General features: G+C 51.6%; 1 protein-coding gene across 2 annotated transcripts; it reads left to right on the top strand.

Moving 5' to 3' along the window:
* Positions 1-4,896: 4,896 nt before the first annotated feature.
* Positions 4,897-13,251, top strand: TLDC2 (TBC/LysM-associated domain containing 2; the record flags this gene model as incomplete). Of its 2 annotated transcripts, XM_079720093.1 has the most annotated exons (6): positions 4,897-4,929; positions 6,621-6,794; positions 7,461-7,613; positions 7,808-7,903; positions 11,959-12,032; positions 13,116-13,251. In XM_079720093.1, 6 exons carry the CDS (start codon positions 4,897-4,899, stop codon positions 13,249-13,251), a joined length of 666 nt encoding a protein of 221 aa, XP_079576219.1. The 2 variants fall into 2 exon arrangements, with proteins under 2 accessions (XP_079576219.1, XP_079576220.1); XM_079720094.1 differs by lacking the exon at positions 7,808-7,903.
* Between the last annotated feature and the right edge of the window lie 966 nt (positions 13,252-14,217).

The raw sequence follows: 14,217 nt of genomic DNA on the forward strand, positions 1-14,217 counted from the left end.
TCTGTATAAAATAAGCTACAAGGACATATTGTACAATACAGGGAATATAGCCTATATATATATATATTTTTTTTTTTTTTTTTTTTTTGCGGTACGCGGGCCTCTCACCGCTGTGGCCTCTCCCGCTGCGGAGTACAGGCTCCGGACGCGCAGGCTCAGTGGCCATGGCTCACGGGCCCAGCCACTCCGCTATAGCCAATATTTTATAATAACTATAAATGGAATATAACCTTTAAAAATTGTGAATCACTATTCTGTACACCTATAACTTATATAATGTTGTAATCAAGTATACTTCAATTTAAAAAATAAAAAATAATATAAAATTTAAAAATTAGAAAAAAAAAAAGATTGATAGTTGTTACCTCCAGGAGTGGATGAGACTGGGAGAGGACAGTTGAAGAGGGCCTTCAATAATTGCTGCCAAAACATCTATCATGAATTGTTTGAATCTTATTAAATAAAACTGTATCCATATATTATTTCTTTCATAAAGTAGAAAATTGAAAAAAAAAAAGGTGGGGGGGAATTCCTGGTTCTAGAAAGTGGTTAAGAGAGAAGCCGGCCACAAAAGACAGAGAGGGAGTGGCCGAAGGGGGAGGAGGGAGATGAAGACCGCGTGTTGTCAGGGAGAATTGCTCTGTCAAGCGGCACAGGAGCTGAAGGAAGATGAGAGCAGTGTTCCCTTCCTAGGGCGACACGGAAGCTGCTGGGGACCTTGCAAGAGCAGGCGTGGTAGAGACAGATGCCAAAGGCAGGGGGTTGAAGAGTGAAGAAGAGGTAGAGGTGGAGTGTAGGCAGATAGAGGATGGAGCAGTCGTGGAGGGGACGGTTGTGTCGAGAGGGGCAAGCGAGAGATGGGTGAGGCCGAGAGAAGCCGGGCAGGAGAAGCGGAGAGCGACAGAGCCAGGGAGGCCCAGGGGACTGGCTTTCGAAAGCAGCAGGGGCCCTTCCTCCGTTGTCCTGGAGGGAAGGCGGAAGAGATGGGTGAGATGCAGGTGGGTCTGTCGGGAAGGTGAGGGAGCAACGGATGGCTTCCGTTTTCTCAGTGAAGAATAAAGTTGCCGGCTGAGTGAGCAGCCAAAGGAGTGGAGCTTGTGTGAGGAGGGCAAAGACCGTCTGTCACAGCGATCAGAGAAGAAATCAGACCTCTCAGGATGTGTGAAGGGGTATGTCATGCACCCATCCGAGGGTCAGAGTGAAGCCAGTCGACTCAGCAAACCACAGAGCTGAAACTGTGCCGCATATCCAGTTCTATATCCAGCTTTTTTCATCTTACAGAGTGGCAGAAGCATTTCCCCGTGCATTTATGAACTCTTGGCAAACATCACTTTTAATACTTAGAAATAATCCACAGAGGGGATATTCATTCCATGGGTCACTTAAACTTTTCCCCTTTTACTGGACATTGAAATTGTTTCCTGGCTGTGACTGTTTCAGTTCTCAAAGAGGCGGCCTGTGGTCTGGTGGGGAAAGGACAAGACAGGCTGCAAGGCAGAGCTGGGACATTCAGCACTCTGGTGCCTAGAATCTCATTGTGGAAGCTTTTTAGGGGCCAATTACATGGCAACTGGCTTTCCTGCCAGGTCACATTCCTAGACTTGAGGATGAAGAATGGGAGAGCAAGGCACATCTCACTGGCCTCCCAAAGTGCCCAAAGGTTCAGGAACTGAGCGTGGAGGAAATAGATTTGGGAGAGGAGTCCTGAGAGCAGGGAAGGCCAGACGTGTGACCCCCGAGCTGTTGACAGCTCAAACACATATAGCAACAGCCATGTTTGAGGTAGCAACAGGGCTCCTCACTTGAATGTTTTCCCCATAATACAAGTCCTTTTGGTATCCCACCTTCCCGGAGCGGGCATTGCCCCAGGAGACCTGGTCATGGGGAGAGGATCTGGGGACCCGAGTCTTTTCCACCAAGGCCAGCAGGAAGGGGGTCTCTTTCAGGTCTGTGAAGCTGGAATGAGCCACCCGAGAGAGTGGGCTTACCCACCCAACACGCTGGGGGACCCTTGGTGGGCATATTTTTTCAGGAGTTCCTGCCCTGGGTGGAGACCGTTTGTTCTGGGACTGGCTGAAGCCCCTTCCAAACTGGAGGTTCTGTGTTTCAACAACAGCATTCACTGAAGTTCCCCTATGAGCCAGGGATAGAGAAGTACCCCACTGACAGTGTGCCTACTGTATGCCAGACGCTGGGCTTCCTGGACAAGATCTCACCCCATGGCACGACAGGCCAATGAGGAAAGAATCAGCACCCCATGTGAGAGTGGGAAACCAGCGAGGCTGTCTCTTCTCACCTCCCAGCCCCAGGCCTCCCCTGCAGCACAGGGTGATTGGTGGGGACCCCACAGAAGGACCCTTTCCTGGACACTTGCATCCCTTAAGGAAGTGCCTTATGTGATGGGCTTCAGGCACCATGTGGCACCTAGTAGCTGTGGGTGAGAGGCTCCAGGTTAGAGACAAGGAGCTGAGTAAACCCCACCTCTTTGGGCTGGTGGTGGCAGAGCTGGGGGCCTGAGGTGACAAGGTCTTGTTTGTGGGATTTGAGTTTCTGATGGACGACAATGACTGCCAGGTCTTTCCAGCTGGAACCGGAGCAGGCTCGGGGCCAAGGCCTGCCACCCTCTGGGCAGGTATAAGAGCTGGGAGGAGGGCTGGAACCTGGCTGGGGCAGAGGTGCCAGCTACCCGCTGGGGGACCAGGGTGCAGAGCTAAAACTGCTTTGTACAGACCACCAGGTAGACAGGGTCAGTTCTGGAAGTGGCCCCTTCTCTGTGGGATCCAGGAGATGCACTAGGGAGGCCATTGGGCTGGACAGGCTAGAGGAGGTCACCTGAGGCTGAGACTCGGCAGGGTGAGTACATTCTTCCATGGTTCCTGCCTTTCCCTTCTCCACTGAGCTACTTCCCCGCTGCAAGTGACTGAGTGACTCTCTGTCCCAGAGGTGCCCAGGTGGAGACTGAGTGGCCATTTGTCAGGGACTTGAGCCCTGAATCTCTCAAAGGGGCAATGTGGGGGGATAGCCATAGCACTATCATTTGTCCAGTGCTCACCAAACACCAGCCACTGTGAACAGGAAGACGGAGGCCTGGCTCAGCATCCTAGTTCTTCAGGCATTATCTTCATTTACTCTTACAACAGCCCTATCAGGTAGATAGGTATTAGTATTTTACAGATAGGGAGACTGAAGCACAAAGATGTTAAGTAACTTGCCCAAGGTCACACAGCAAGGAAGTGGCAAAAACCAGGATTTAAACTCCCTGACTCCAGAGTCTGTGCTCTTAATGACTGTGTTATTCTATCATGTGGCTGTGCTTAGTCCCTTCTACTTTCTGAGTGGCAGTTTCCTTATCTGCAGTTTAAGGGTGTAAAACATGATGATCAGAAAGATATTGTCCTGGGCTTCCCTGGTGGTGCAGTGGTTGAGAGTCCGCCTGCTGATGCAGGGGACACGGGTTCGTGCCCTGGTCCGGGAAGATCCCACATGCTGCAGAGCGGCTGGGCCTGTGAGCCATGGCTGCTGGGCCTGAGCGTCCGGAGCCTGTGCTCCGCAACGGGAGAGGCCACAACAGTGAGAGGCCCTCGTACCGCAAAAAAAAAAAAAAAAAAAGAAAGATATTGTCCTGAGATTCCTGAAAGATATCTGGACATGGGTCAGCCTTAAGCACTGGGAAGCCATGTTGGAACATTTATCAAGAATGTGTGAATGGGGACTGCCCTGGTGGTCCAGTGGTTGGGACTCCATGCTTCCAGTACAGGGGGCGCAGTTTCGAACCCTGGTCGGGGAACTAAGATCCCACATGCTGCGTGGCGTGGGGAAAAAAAAAAAACATATGTGGGGATGCCCTTTGATCCGTTATTCAACTTTTGAAATTTATCATAAAGGATATCATCAGATTTATGACCAGGGAGGTTCATTACAGTTTTGCTTGTAATCACAGAAAATTAGAAGCAAACAAAGTGTCAGACATTTGAGAAATGATGTACATCCTGTGATGAAATAATAAGCAGCCATTAAAAATCATGTGTTCAAAGGGTACTGAATATAACTGGAAATTTTTCATTTGTTAAGTTTGAAAGAGCACTTTATAAAATGATACACAGTATGATCTATTTATAAATGTGTGTATATACTTATATATGAAATAAATATAAAAGATGGGAAAAAATACCCCTGGGGCTGAGAGTTTATCTCTGAGAGGTGGAATTATGAATATTTTTGTATTTTTCTTTATTCTTTTCTAAATTCCTCAAATTTTCTATAGTAAACATGTATTGTTTTAATTAGAAAAATGATTTTTTTTGTTTTCAAGATCTGTTCTTTTGGTCTAGCTCGGCCCCTTTCAGGCTTTGAGAGGAAACTGAATTGCAGGCTGTCAGTCTTGTGAGGGCCTCTGAAATAATCTGGTCTCAGAAAAACCAGAGGGGAAACAGTGTAATATGTTCCATGTGGGGAAACCCAGTTACATGTGGGGAAACCCAGGGGTGCAAGGGACTTATGCAAGGTCATACAGGGAACCAGAGGCCCCAGACCCCCAGTCTGGGGGCTCAGGCATCTGCCCAAAGGCTACAGTCCATGGGCCAGGCTGCCAGAAGGGCAAGGAGGTAGAAGGGAATCACAGCTAGAATTTACGGCTAACGTGTTAATTGCTAACTACAAGTGTGGTCTTGAATGCCCAGAGTAGCTGACCTCACAGACCCACCCAGGGACATCCTGGCCTGGGAATGACAGGTGAATGACAGGTGGGAGGGAGCAAAGGGTAGGTGGGTGGGCATGGAGCCAGCCGGGTGTGCCCCAGGTTTCTCCCTCTCATCTTTAGGCCTCACCAAACAGTGCTGCCTCCCCCAGCAAGGCTGAGGGCTCACTTACTGCCCTCAGCTGGGCTCGAACAGAAGAATGAAAAGTCTCCGCTGGCATTACACTCGGCTGGTAAGGGGCCAGCTTGGGCTGGGGGTCGGTCAGGAGAGGCGGGGGAGAGGGGGTCTGGGCCAGGATTGGATACGGGCCGGTGTCCCCCTTCCAAGCCCCTCCCCAGCTGGCCCAGGGTTCAGAGCAAGGACTCAGGAACCTGGGGCCTTAGCGCCCAGCCCCATGGTCCCAAGACCCTCAGGGAGCACAGGCCACTGTCTCCATCCCTTCCTCCCCGGAGTGGGTGCTAGATGGGGCTCTATCCAGAAGCCCACACAGCTAGGACCCCCTCCCTAGGCCTGAATCTGGGGAACAGGAAAGCAGTGTCCTGTCCTTCTCTCCTTCTCGAGGAAGTCTGTCTTTTATTTTTTTTCCTTTAACGGAGTAGCCCCTGCTGTTTTTAAAAATTAATTAATTAATTTTTGGCTGCGTTGGGTCTTCGTCGCTGCGCGTGGGCTTTCTCTAGTTGCAGCGAGCAGGGGCTACTCTTCGTTGTGGTGCGCGGGCTTCTCATTGCGGTGGCTTCTCCTGTTGCAGAGTGCGGGCTCTAGGCACACGGGCTCAGTAGTTGTGGCGTGTGGGCTTCAGTAGTTGTGGCTCGCAGGCTCTAGAGCGCAGGCTCAGGAGTTGTGGCGCACGGGCTTAGTTGCTCTGTGGCATGTGGGATCTTCCCGGACCAGGGCTCGAACCCATGCCCCCTGCATTGGCAGGTGGATTCTTAACCACTGCGCCAGCAGGGAGGTCCTTGAGGAAGTCTCTCCTGATGAAAAGCCCCGAAGTCATTGTGTGTAGGCGTGCACACACACACACATACACACACACACATACACACTCTGGTACAGAGTGAGAGCTCAATGGAGTGAATGAATGAATGAATGAATGAAGACCCCCCCATACATGCCCACTGACACACACATATATTTACACAATCCCAACTCACACTCACAAACACATTGACAGGTAACACACGAAGTTGCACTCAACACCTGCTCACACTGATTTGCCCACACAACTCTATTTTAAGCCAGCACACCACACACATTCACACAGACAAATGTGCATTTTATACAAATCTGCGAACCTGCATGCTGTCTCACCTACGACTACATGCGTTGTTCCACTGGCTGAAAGGGCCTTCTTTCTTCCTTTGTAAAATGGGGGTAGTAAGAAGCACATTCTGGGGAGCTCCCTGGTGGTCCAGTGGACTCGGCGCTATCACCGCCGTGGCCCGGGGTTCAATCCCTGGTCGGGGAACTGAGATCCCACAAGCCACAGAGTACGCGGCCAAACGGGAAAAAAAAAAGCAGCACATTCTTAGAATTCTTGGGACAATTCAGAGAGATCACGCACAGCAAGCATTTCACACAGGCCTAGTCAAGTGTGTGCTGTATATTGTATATGTCAGCCACTACTGTTGTTGTTATTATTATTATCGTTATTTCACGTACAAAGGCACAGCTGCACCTCCCAGAGCTGGGCTGTCATCTGTCCTTCTCTCCTGCCCACAAGCTTAGAACGCAATCCCTGGCATCCACTCTGGATCCTGAGAAACCAGGCAGACAAACCACAGGGCCCACGGCCACATCTGATGGGCATGGCTGGCAGGGGCCTGGGCCGGGGTGACGAGGTGGCCGAGGCTCTCAGGCTCTGGACATGTGGAAGCTGGTGTCTCCTTGTCTCTCCACTCACCAGGCCTCTTTGTGTATTCACAGCCCAGCCAGGTGGAGGACGCTCTGTCTGGGGAGGAGGGTGAGGAAGAGGAAGAGGAAGAGGAAAAGGAGGAGGAGACAGCCCCAGCCCCAGCCCCAGCTCGTGCTCCTGAAGATCCAGTGCAGCCCCAGCTGGCAGAAGCCAGCCAGGTTCTGGGAGCCTCGGAGATGAGGCAGGTTCGGGCACAGTCCATGGTACAAAGATTTCAGCCCTGAGCCTAAGAGTCCCACCCCCCTGCCTCACCCCAGCCAGGCCCAAGGACACCCAGGGTCACTCCTGCTCTGTCCTCTGCTCACTGTGTCACCTTGGGCAGATCACTTCTCCTCTCTGGGCTTTTCTTCCTTTCCTGTAAAATGATCCAGTAATCCTAGCACCGCCTTCTTCCCTGGGCCAGGAGGTTAAGGATATAGTGAACTAATCTAGTCCTTGGGGATTGAGCTAAAGCTGAGGTGGGGGTGGGAGGATGAGGTGGGGGGATTAGGAGGAAGGGTTCAGCGTCTCATCTCTTCTCTGGCTGCTGGGGGCCAAGGTGACCCCTCTGACCTGGGTTCAAATCCTGGCTCTGCCACTTACTCCCCATGTGGGCTTCAGGCAGGTTGCTTCACCTCCCTGAGCCTCAGCTTCCTCATCTATAAAATGGGAATACTAATCCCTCTCTCTGAGGGTTCCTGCTAATTGGCGTGAAAGTCCCCTGGAAACAGTAACGTACTCTGTAACCTGCAAAGCACCATGCTTGGGTGAGTGGTGGCTGTTCACCCTCAGTCCTCCTGGGACCCGAAGGATATGGGGCGAGGAGGGTGGGAGGACCGGGAACCCTCACTCACCTCCAGTCCTGTCCCTAGCTCAGCCTCCACCTCCCCCCGAGAGTCGCTGGACACTCCTGGAGTCTGGCCTTTTGCACGTCGAGGGACGGCTTCAGTCTGCGGAGCCTGTACAGGCAGATGGAGGGCCACAGCGGGCCGGTGCTGCTGGTGCTGAGGGACCAGGATGGCCAGGTGAGCCGTGCTGGGAGTGTTAGTGGAAGGGATGCATGTCGATGGGCCCCCGAGGGCCTCTGCGTTCCCCAGCTCTGCCGCAGGCTCCCCAGGAGCCTCTCTAGGACGGGCCTATGTTACCAAGCCTGAAGGGTGGTGCTGCCAGTGGACCTCCAGCTCCCTTCCAGCTGCAAACTGCAAACTCTTCTTTCCAGATGTTTGGGGCCTTCTCCTCCTCGGCTATTCGACTCAGCAAAGGCTTCTACGGTACTGGCGAGACATTCCTCTTCTCCTTCTCTCCACAGCTGAAGGTGATGTTCTTAACCTTCCAGGCGGGGAGTGGGATCTATGGCAGGACAAAGAACCCGGGGTCCCAGTGGCCCCCAGCTCCATCCCCCGTGCTGGGTGCCTGGTGTCCTTCCATCTTTCCACAGAGGGAGTAACAGCAGGGCAGTGGCAGGCAGAGCTTCCCCCTTCATTTAAAAAGTGCTCAGGGCTTCCCTGGTGGCGCAGTGACTGAGAGTCCGCCTGCCGATGCAGGGGACACGGGTTCGTGTCCCGGTCCGGGAAGATACCCCATGCCGCGGAGCGGCTGGGCCCGTGAGCCATGGCTGCTGAGCCTGTGTGTCCGGAGCCTGTGCTCCGCAACGGGAGAGGCCACAACAGTGAGAGGCCCGCGTACCGCAAAAAACAAACAAAAAAAAGTGCTCAGTTCCTGGCAACCACTGACTGGCTTGACAGGAGGTGTGTCGCTCAGCAGATACAGGCTGGAAAGACAAAACTGGTCCAAGTGCAGGTAGCCCTGTGGGTGTGGGGGTAGGAAGATGAAGACAGACATGCCCAGCGGCTTATATTTTCTTAGGCAGTGTCGGGTAAGGCCATCAGCTAAGGGTGAGGATGGAGAGGAGGGTGTGAAGGTTGAGGGGAGAGGAGGCGTGGCAGGAGTAGAAAGGGAAGCTGCTGGAGGAAACTGGAGAAACAGAAGGGCAGCTAGGCAGGGCTGACTGGAGGTCCGAGACCGCGAATGTAAAGGCCACTTACTTCGGTGTGTGCTCTTCTCTAGCAAATTCAGCTCCTCAGGTTCAAGCACGGAGAGCGCCATGGGAGGGTTCAACCACGACTGGGGTTTTGCCAAGCTGCTCTACTAGAGGGAGACAGGGAAAAGGGAGTTGCAGGGCGTGGAAACACAAAATAGATGAAGCACTAGTTGCAGGTGCACTGGTTTGCCATTAGAAACCCCTGTCTCATGCACAGAGCAAGACACCTACAGATACATGCAACAACATAGGCATCTGGGTACATGACAAGGAGGTCACAAGCTTGGACTGACTGCCTTGCCGAAGGCAAAACACACCATATCTGCTGCGTTGCCTCCATCGCCAGCCTGGAAATCTTATCAGGGAAGAGGAGAGGGGACAGTTGTTTACAATAAACCCATGCTGGATACTAGTCCTCACCGCTGGCCTTCCAGGGTTCACGTACTAGAATCCTCAAGTTGTACAAGGTTCCTCCTACTGCTCCGACAGTTCCTTGGCAGAATCCTTTGCCGGTTCCTCCTCATCTCCCCAACCTTTTAACGTCATGGGGTCCTAAAGCTCAGGTTTTGGTTGTCATCTCTTCTCTGACTACCCTCTTTTCCTTCGAGGTCTCGTCCATTCCCACAGCTTTCCATGCCATCCAGGTGCTGATGGCCTCTCCGCCGGACTCCACACTCACGTACATCCAACCACTACCCAGTGTCTCCAGTTGGATCTAAATGGCATTTCAAGCCTCACATGTTCAAAGCTGAGCTCCTGACTTTCTCCCAGAAAATTGGTTCCCCCTGCCACCTTCCCTGACAAAGTTAATGGCACCTCTATCTTTTCTGCCGTCGAGACCAAAAATTTTGGAGCCCTTCTTAACGCCTCTTTCACACCCTACATCTGAGCTGTCAATGAATCCTGATGGCTCTTCCCTCTCTTTCTATCGCTATCCAGAATCCATCACTTCTCACCACGTCCTTTGCTGTCACCCTGGTTCAAGCCACCATCATTACTTGCCTGTGTTCCTGCTATAGCCTCCTAATGCTTCCACCTTCAGTCATCACAGTGCCTGGAGTGAGCCTTTTAAAAGGTAAGTCAGGGCACGTCACTCCTGGGCTCCAAGCTGCTGATGGCTTCCTTTCTCCCTCAGAGAAAAGCCAAAGTCTTTACAATAACCTACAAGTCCCTACGTCTCCTGGCCTCTCTCTGATGTCATTTCTTGCTACTTTCCCTCTCCCGCACTCTGTTGTAGCCACAGAGACCTGTCGGTTTGTTCTTAAACAGGCAGGCCTGTTCCTACCTCAGGGCCTTTGCACACACTGCTCTACCTAGTGTGCCCTCCACAGGATCTCCATGTGGGTTGGTTCTCACTTCCTTCAGGACCCTGCTCAGATGTCACCCTCTCGGCAAGGCCCTCCCTGGCCACCTGCTTTAAATTTGTAACACTCCAGCCCCTAGAAATTCTTATTGCCCTTCTCTACTTCTTTCTCCTTAGCTTTTGTCGCCACCTAATATACCATTTATTTTACTTATTTACCCGCCTCCTGCCACTAGAGTGGGAATTCCAGGAGGCAGGAATTTTTGTCTGTTATGTTTGCTGTTCTCTCCAGTGACTAAACAGTGCCTGGTGCTAAGTGCCAAAAAAATTCTTCAAAGGAACTTATGATTTTTTTTCAGGGGATCACTATAGTCTTCCCAGGGTACTGTTATGGAATCTCATCCTTTCAAAAATTGGTTAATTTTTGCCTGTCTTTGGTCTTCTGGCACCTCTTGTGTTCTTCATGAATTCCCAGCCGTTCCTTGACCGCTCTTCCAAGAAGCACCATGAACATGGCCTTAATTTTTTCTGCAGCAATGTTTATCTTCCTCCTTCAAGTCTGAAGGTCATGTTCCTTGAGGAAAGTAGAGGAGGAGCTGAATGGTTCTGTCTTCTCGTGGCCACTTGTTAATATTATCTCACCTCTTCTGAGCCCAGGTCTTATCTTTTATTAGTCCATTTTCTTGCTTAACACCCTTTGGTTGCTCAGAGCATTTTTGGCAACTAATTACAGGCAATAATATGCTATACTTTTGCAGCCTTTAAAAAATCTTTTTATTAGCTAAACTGACCCTTGAATAATTTGTTTATTCAACAAACATCTATACCATGTCTCAGGAATACTGCCGGAATCAAGGCAGCCTTCACAGAGCTTACCTGTTAGCTGGGCAGGCAGTGGCATATTCCCACATGAACAGGGCCTGGGAGGAAGGGCTACTTTCAGTTCCTCTGGGATGACATTTGGGCTGAAAGATGAGAAGTGGGCCATTTGAGGATCTGGGGGAAGAGCATCCTAGGCAGAGGGATCAGTAAGCGTGAAGATCCTAGAGCAGCAATAGCTTCAGGTGTCCCGGGGACAGAAGGGCCAGGGTAGATGAAGTGCAGTCGTTAAGGGGGAAAAGAGGTCGGAGAGAAAATCGGGGGCACAGCAGGCTGGGCTTTTGGCTGTTGTAAGCGGTTGGATTTTTTTTTTTTTTTTTTTTTTTTGCGATACGTGGGCCTCTCACTGTCGTGGCCTCTCCCATTGCGGAGCACAGGCTCCGGACGCACAGGCTCAGCGGCCATGGCTCACGGGCCGAGCCGCTCCGCAGCATGTGGGATCTTCCCGGACTGGGGCAAGAACCTGTGTCCCCTGCATCGGCAGGCGGACTCTCAACCACTGTGCCACCAGGGAAGCCCTGGATTTTATGTCCAGGGCCATTGGAGGGCTTTAGCAGAGGAGGCCTAATATCCGATTGGATTTTGAATAGGTCACTGACCGCAGTACGGACATGGGCTCTGGGCAGGAGACAGTGGAAGCAGAGACCCATTAGGAGGCTGTGATCCAGGGAGGAGTGACTGGCGGGGACGGATGGGACAGAAATGGTGGTAGTCAGGGTGTCTCTTTGGGGTGGGGCCCACAACACTTGCTGAGGAACTGGGTGTGAGGCAGCACTGGGGAGTGTGCAGGCTTGGTGTTGCCTCCAGCGAGGGGAGGAAACAGTTAGGGTAGAATCAGGGCCCCGCTCCTGACCTGGACTTTCCGCCTCCTCTCTCCAGCTTTGGAAGCAGGAAGCCTCAGAGGGTTCTGGTCTATTCCTAGAACAGAAGGGCTTTGGGGCTGTGGGAATTCAGACTGGAGGGCAAAAGGAGATGAGCTCCAGGGAGACTGGAGAGAAACTGCGAGTTCGGAGCCCAGAGTAGTTCCTCCGCCTTCGTTGGAGCCTGGAGGTTCTGTTTCCTCCACAACACTGCCGCCCAGTGGTGTAGAGTCAAAGTGCAAGGGCAGGACTCACCCAGTAACCGCAGGTTTCTCCTGTCATCACAGGTCTTCAAGTGGACAGGAAACAACTCTTTCTTTGTGAAAGGAGACTTGGATTCACTGATGATGGGCTGTGGCAGGTGCGTGTCTCAGTCCTCCCCGAGTCTCGAGTGTCGGGGTGGTCTGTGCTCGGATCCCTTCTCCCATCCGGAAATGCGAGCTAGGCTGCCCCAGACAAGATGGGGAGGCTGCTGGTTAACCTTCAAGCCTCTTCCTTCAGCAGCTCCTGGGGCCTGCTCAGTCCCCTAGCCAACCCCCTAAACCCTGCTCTAAGTCAATATTGAGAGGAGAGGGTGGCGTGAACTCTCCCCCAAAGTGTTTCGTTGGTGACAGCTTAGGCTGAATTTATATGTAACTTTGGAAACAGCATTCCATATGGTTGGATGAAGCTAGATTCAAGGGATGGGCAAGCCTCAAATTTACCTGTCAGCTCCATGATCGTAGGAACATAACTCACGGGAGGAAGGCAGGCATCTTCCTGGAACCGGGCATGCGTGCGTGCGTGCGTGTGTGTACGTGCACGCGTGTGTGTACGTGTGCGCGCACCTCTTGGGGGTGGGAGATGGAGTGCGTTAGGAAGACAAGGTTAGTCTCGCCTCTGGTATGACCTGCAAATTCAGGCAGAATAACTTACCCTGAGGATACAGATGAAAGCATTGCTTGCTTAGAACCAGGCAAGTTCTTTGCTCTCCCAGCTGCCTGAAAAGCCTCCACTGAGAGGCAGATTGACACAGAACGCACCAGCCATGGCTGATTTGCAGTAAGCCACTTCCCAGCTCCAGCCTAGGTTTGCTGTCAAACGAGGGGATTAGAATGGATGCCCTCTGACGTGTTTTGGGCTCAGAGTCCACGCTTGCAAGAGTCCCTCCTTTGGTTAAGCATTGCCATCTTTAACGTTCTGAATGTTCTAAAACTGGATTGTGGTGATGGTTGCACCACTGCATATATGTATCAAAATCATTGAACTGTAAAAAAAAAAATGCTCCAAACCCTGTGGGGAACAACATGCGAGCCCCTAACAATCAGGATAAATTGGTTTAAGGGGAGCTGAGACAAAGGCGAAGTGAGGCTGCAGTCGTGGTGTAGCCAAGCACCGTTGGTGCAGGTCCGAAAGGTGTCAGCACCCAGGAGGGAGCGATGCCAAGACTCTCCTCTCTCTTTAGTGGCCACTTTGGGCTGTGGTTGGATGGAGACTTGTATCACGGGGGGAGCCACCCCTGTGCCACCTTCAACAACGAGGTGCTGGCCCGACAGGAGCAGTTCTGCATCAAGGAGCTAGAGGCCTGGGTCCTGAGCTGATGCCCCGGTGGGCAGCTTCCTGGGGCAACAGGGGCTTGGATCTGCCCCCGGATGCTGACGAGGCCTCCCTCACCCTGGGCAGTCCATTCTGTCCGAAACACAGATGGCGAAGTGTCCTAGTGTGGACTGTGGCTGTGAGCCAGCCTCCCGTCACCTGAGGACCAAGACAGGCATGGGCACGGCCCATGTTCTCCTGGAGAGGGGACTTCGAAGGAGTGAAAGCACTTATACCTCACCCAAGCAGCACAAAGTCCCTCAGGAAAATGATCTTTTTAGAAAGTATACAGTTAATACATGTTTATTGTAGAAAAACCAGAAGATATAGAAGAATTAAAGTTGCCTAAAATTCAACCACGCCCCAAAACACTAACATTTCATGTATATCCTTCCAGACAATTTTCTAAGGAGATATATATATATATCTTACAAAATGGGATTCTACTCTATATGTGTTGGACATTATTCTAACTTAAAGAATATTGTCAAACCACAGACACCAGGACTCAACCAGTGAAATTAATAAAGACTCCAGTAGCATCCTTCTTTTCCCAGAACAATGAGGGCTTTCTGTCTGCCACCAGTGTGCCACCAGGTGCTTGCAAATCTCTTATTTAGTTCCATGAGGAAAATATGAAAGCAGCAAATGAACAATATGCATATTTGGGTAAAGAATTTGAAATTCTGTAGATGGGAACCTCAGGGAGGTTAAAAAGGAGGAAGGGTATGTTTTCTGGCAAAACAGGAGCTCAGAAAAACTAAAAAAAAAAGAAATCCATATCCCTCCTCATGCTAGTGCCTGTCTCCTTCCAGAAGAAGATTCTTTTTTTTTTTTTTTTTTTTTTTTTTGCGGTACGCGGGCCTCTCACTGTTGTGGCCTCTCCCGTTGCGGAGCACAGGCTCCGGACGCGCAGGCCCAGCGGCCATGGCTCACGGGCCCAGCCGCTCCGCGGCATGTGGGATCCTCCC

The sequence above is a fragment of the Hyperoodon ampullatus genome (assembly GCF_949752795.1).
Source record: "Hyperoodon ampullatus genome assembly, chromosome: 14".
NCBI classification, from domain to species: domain Eukaryota; kingdom Metazoa; phylum Chordata; class Mammalia; order Artiodactyla; family Ziphiidae; genus Hyperoodon; species Hyperoodon ampullatus.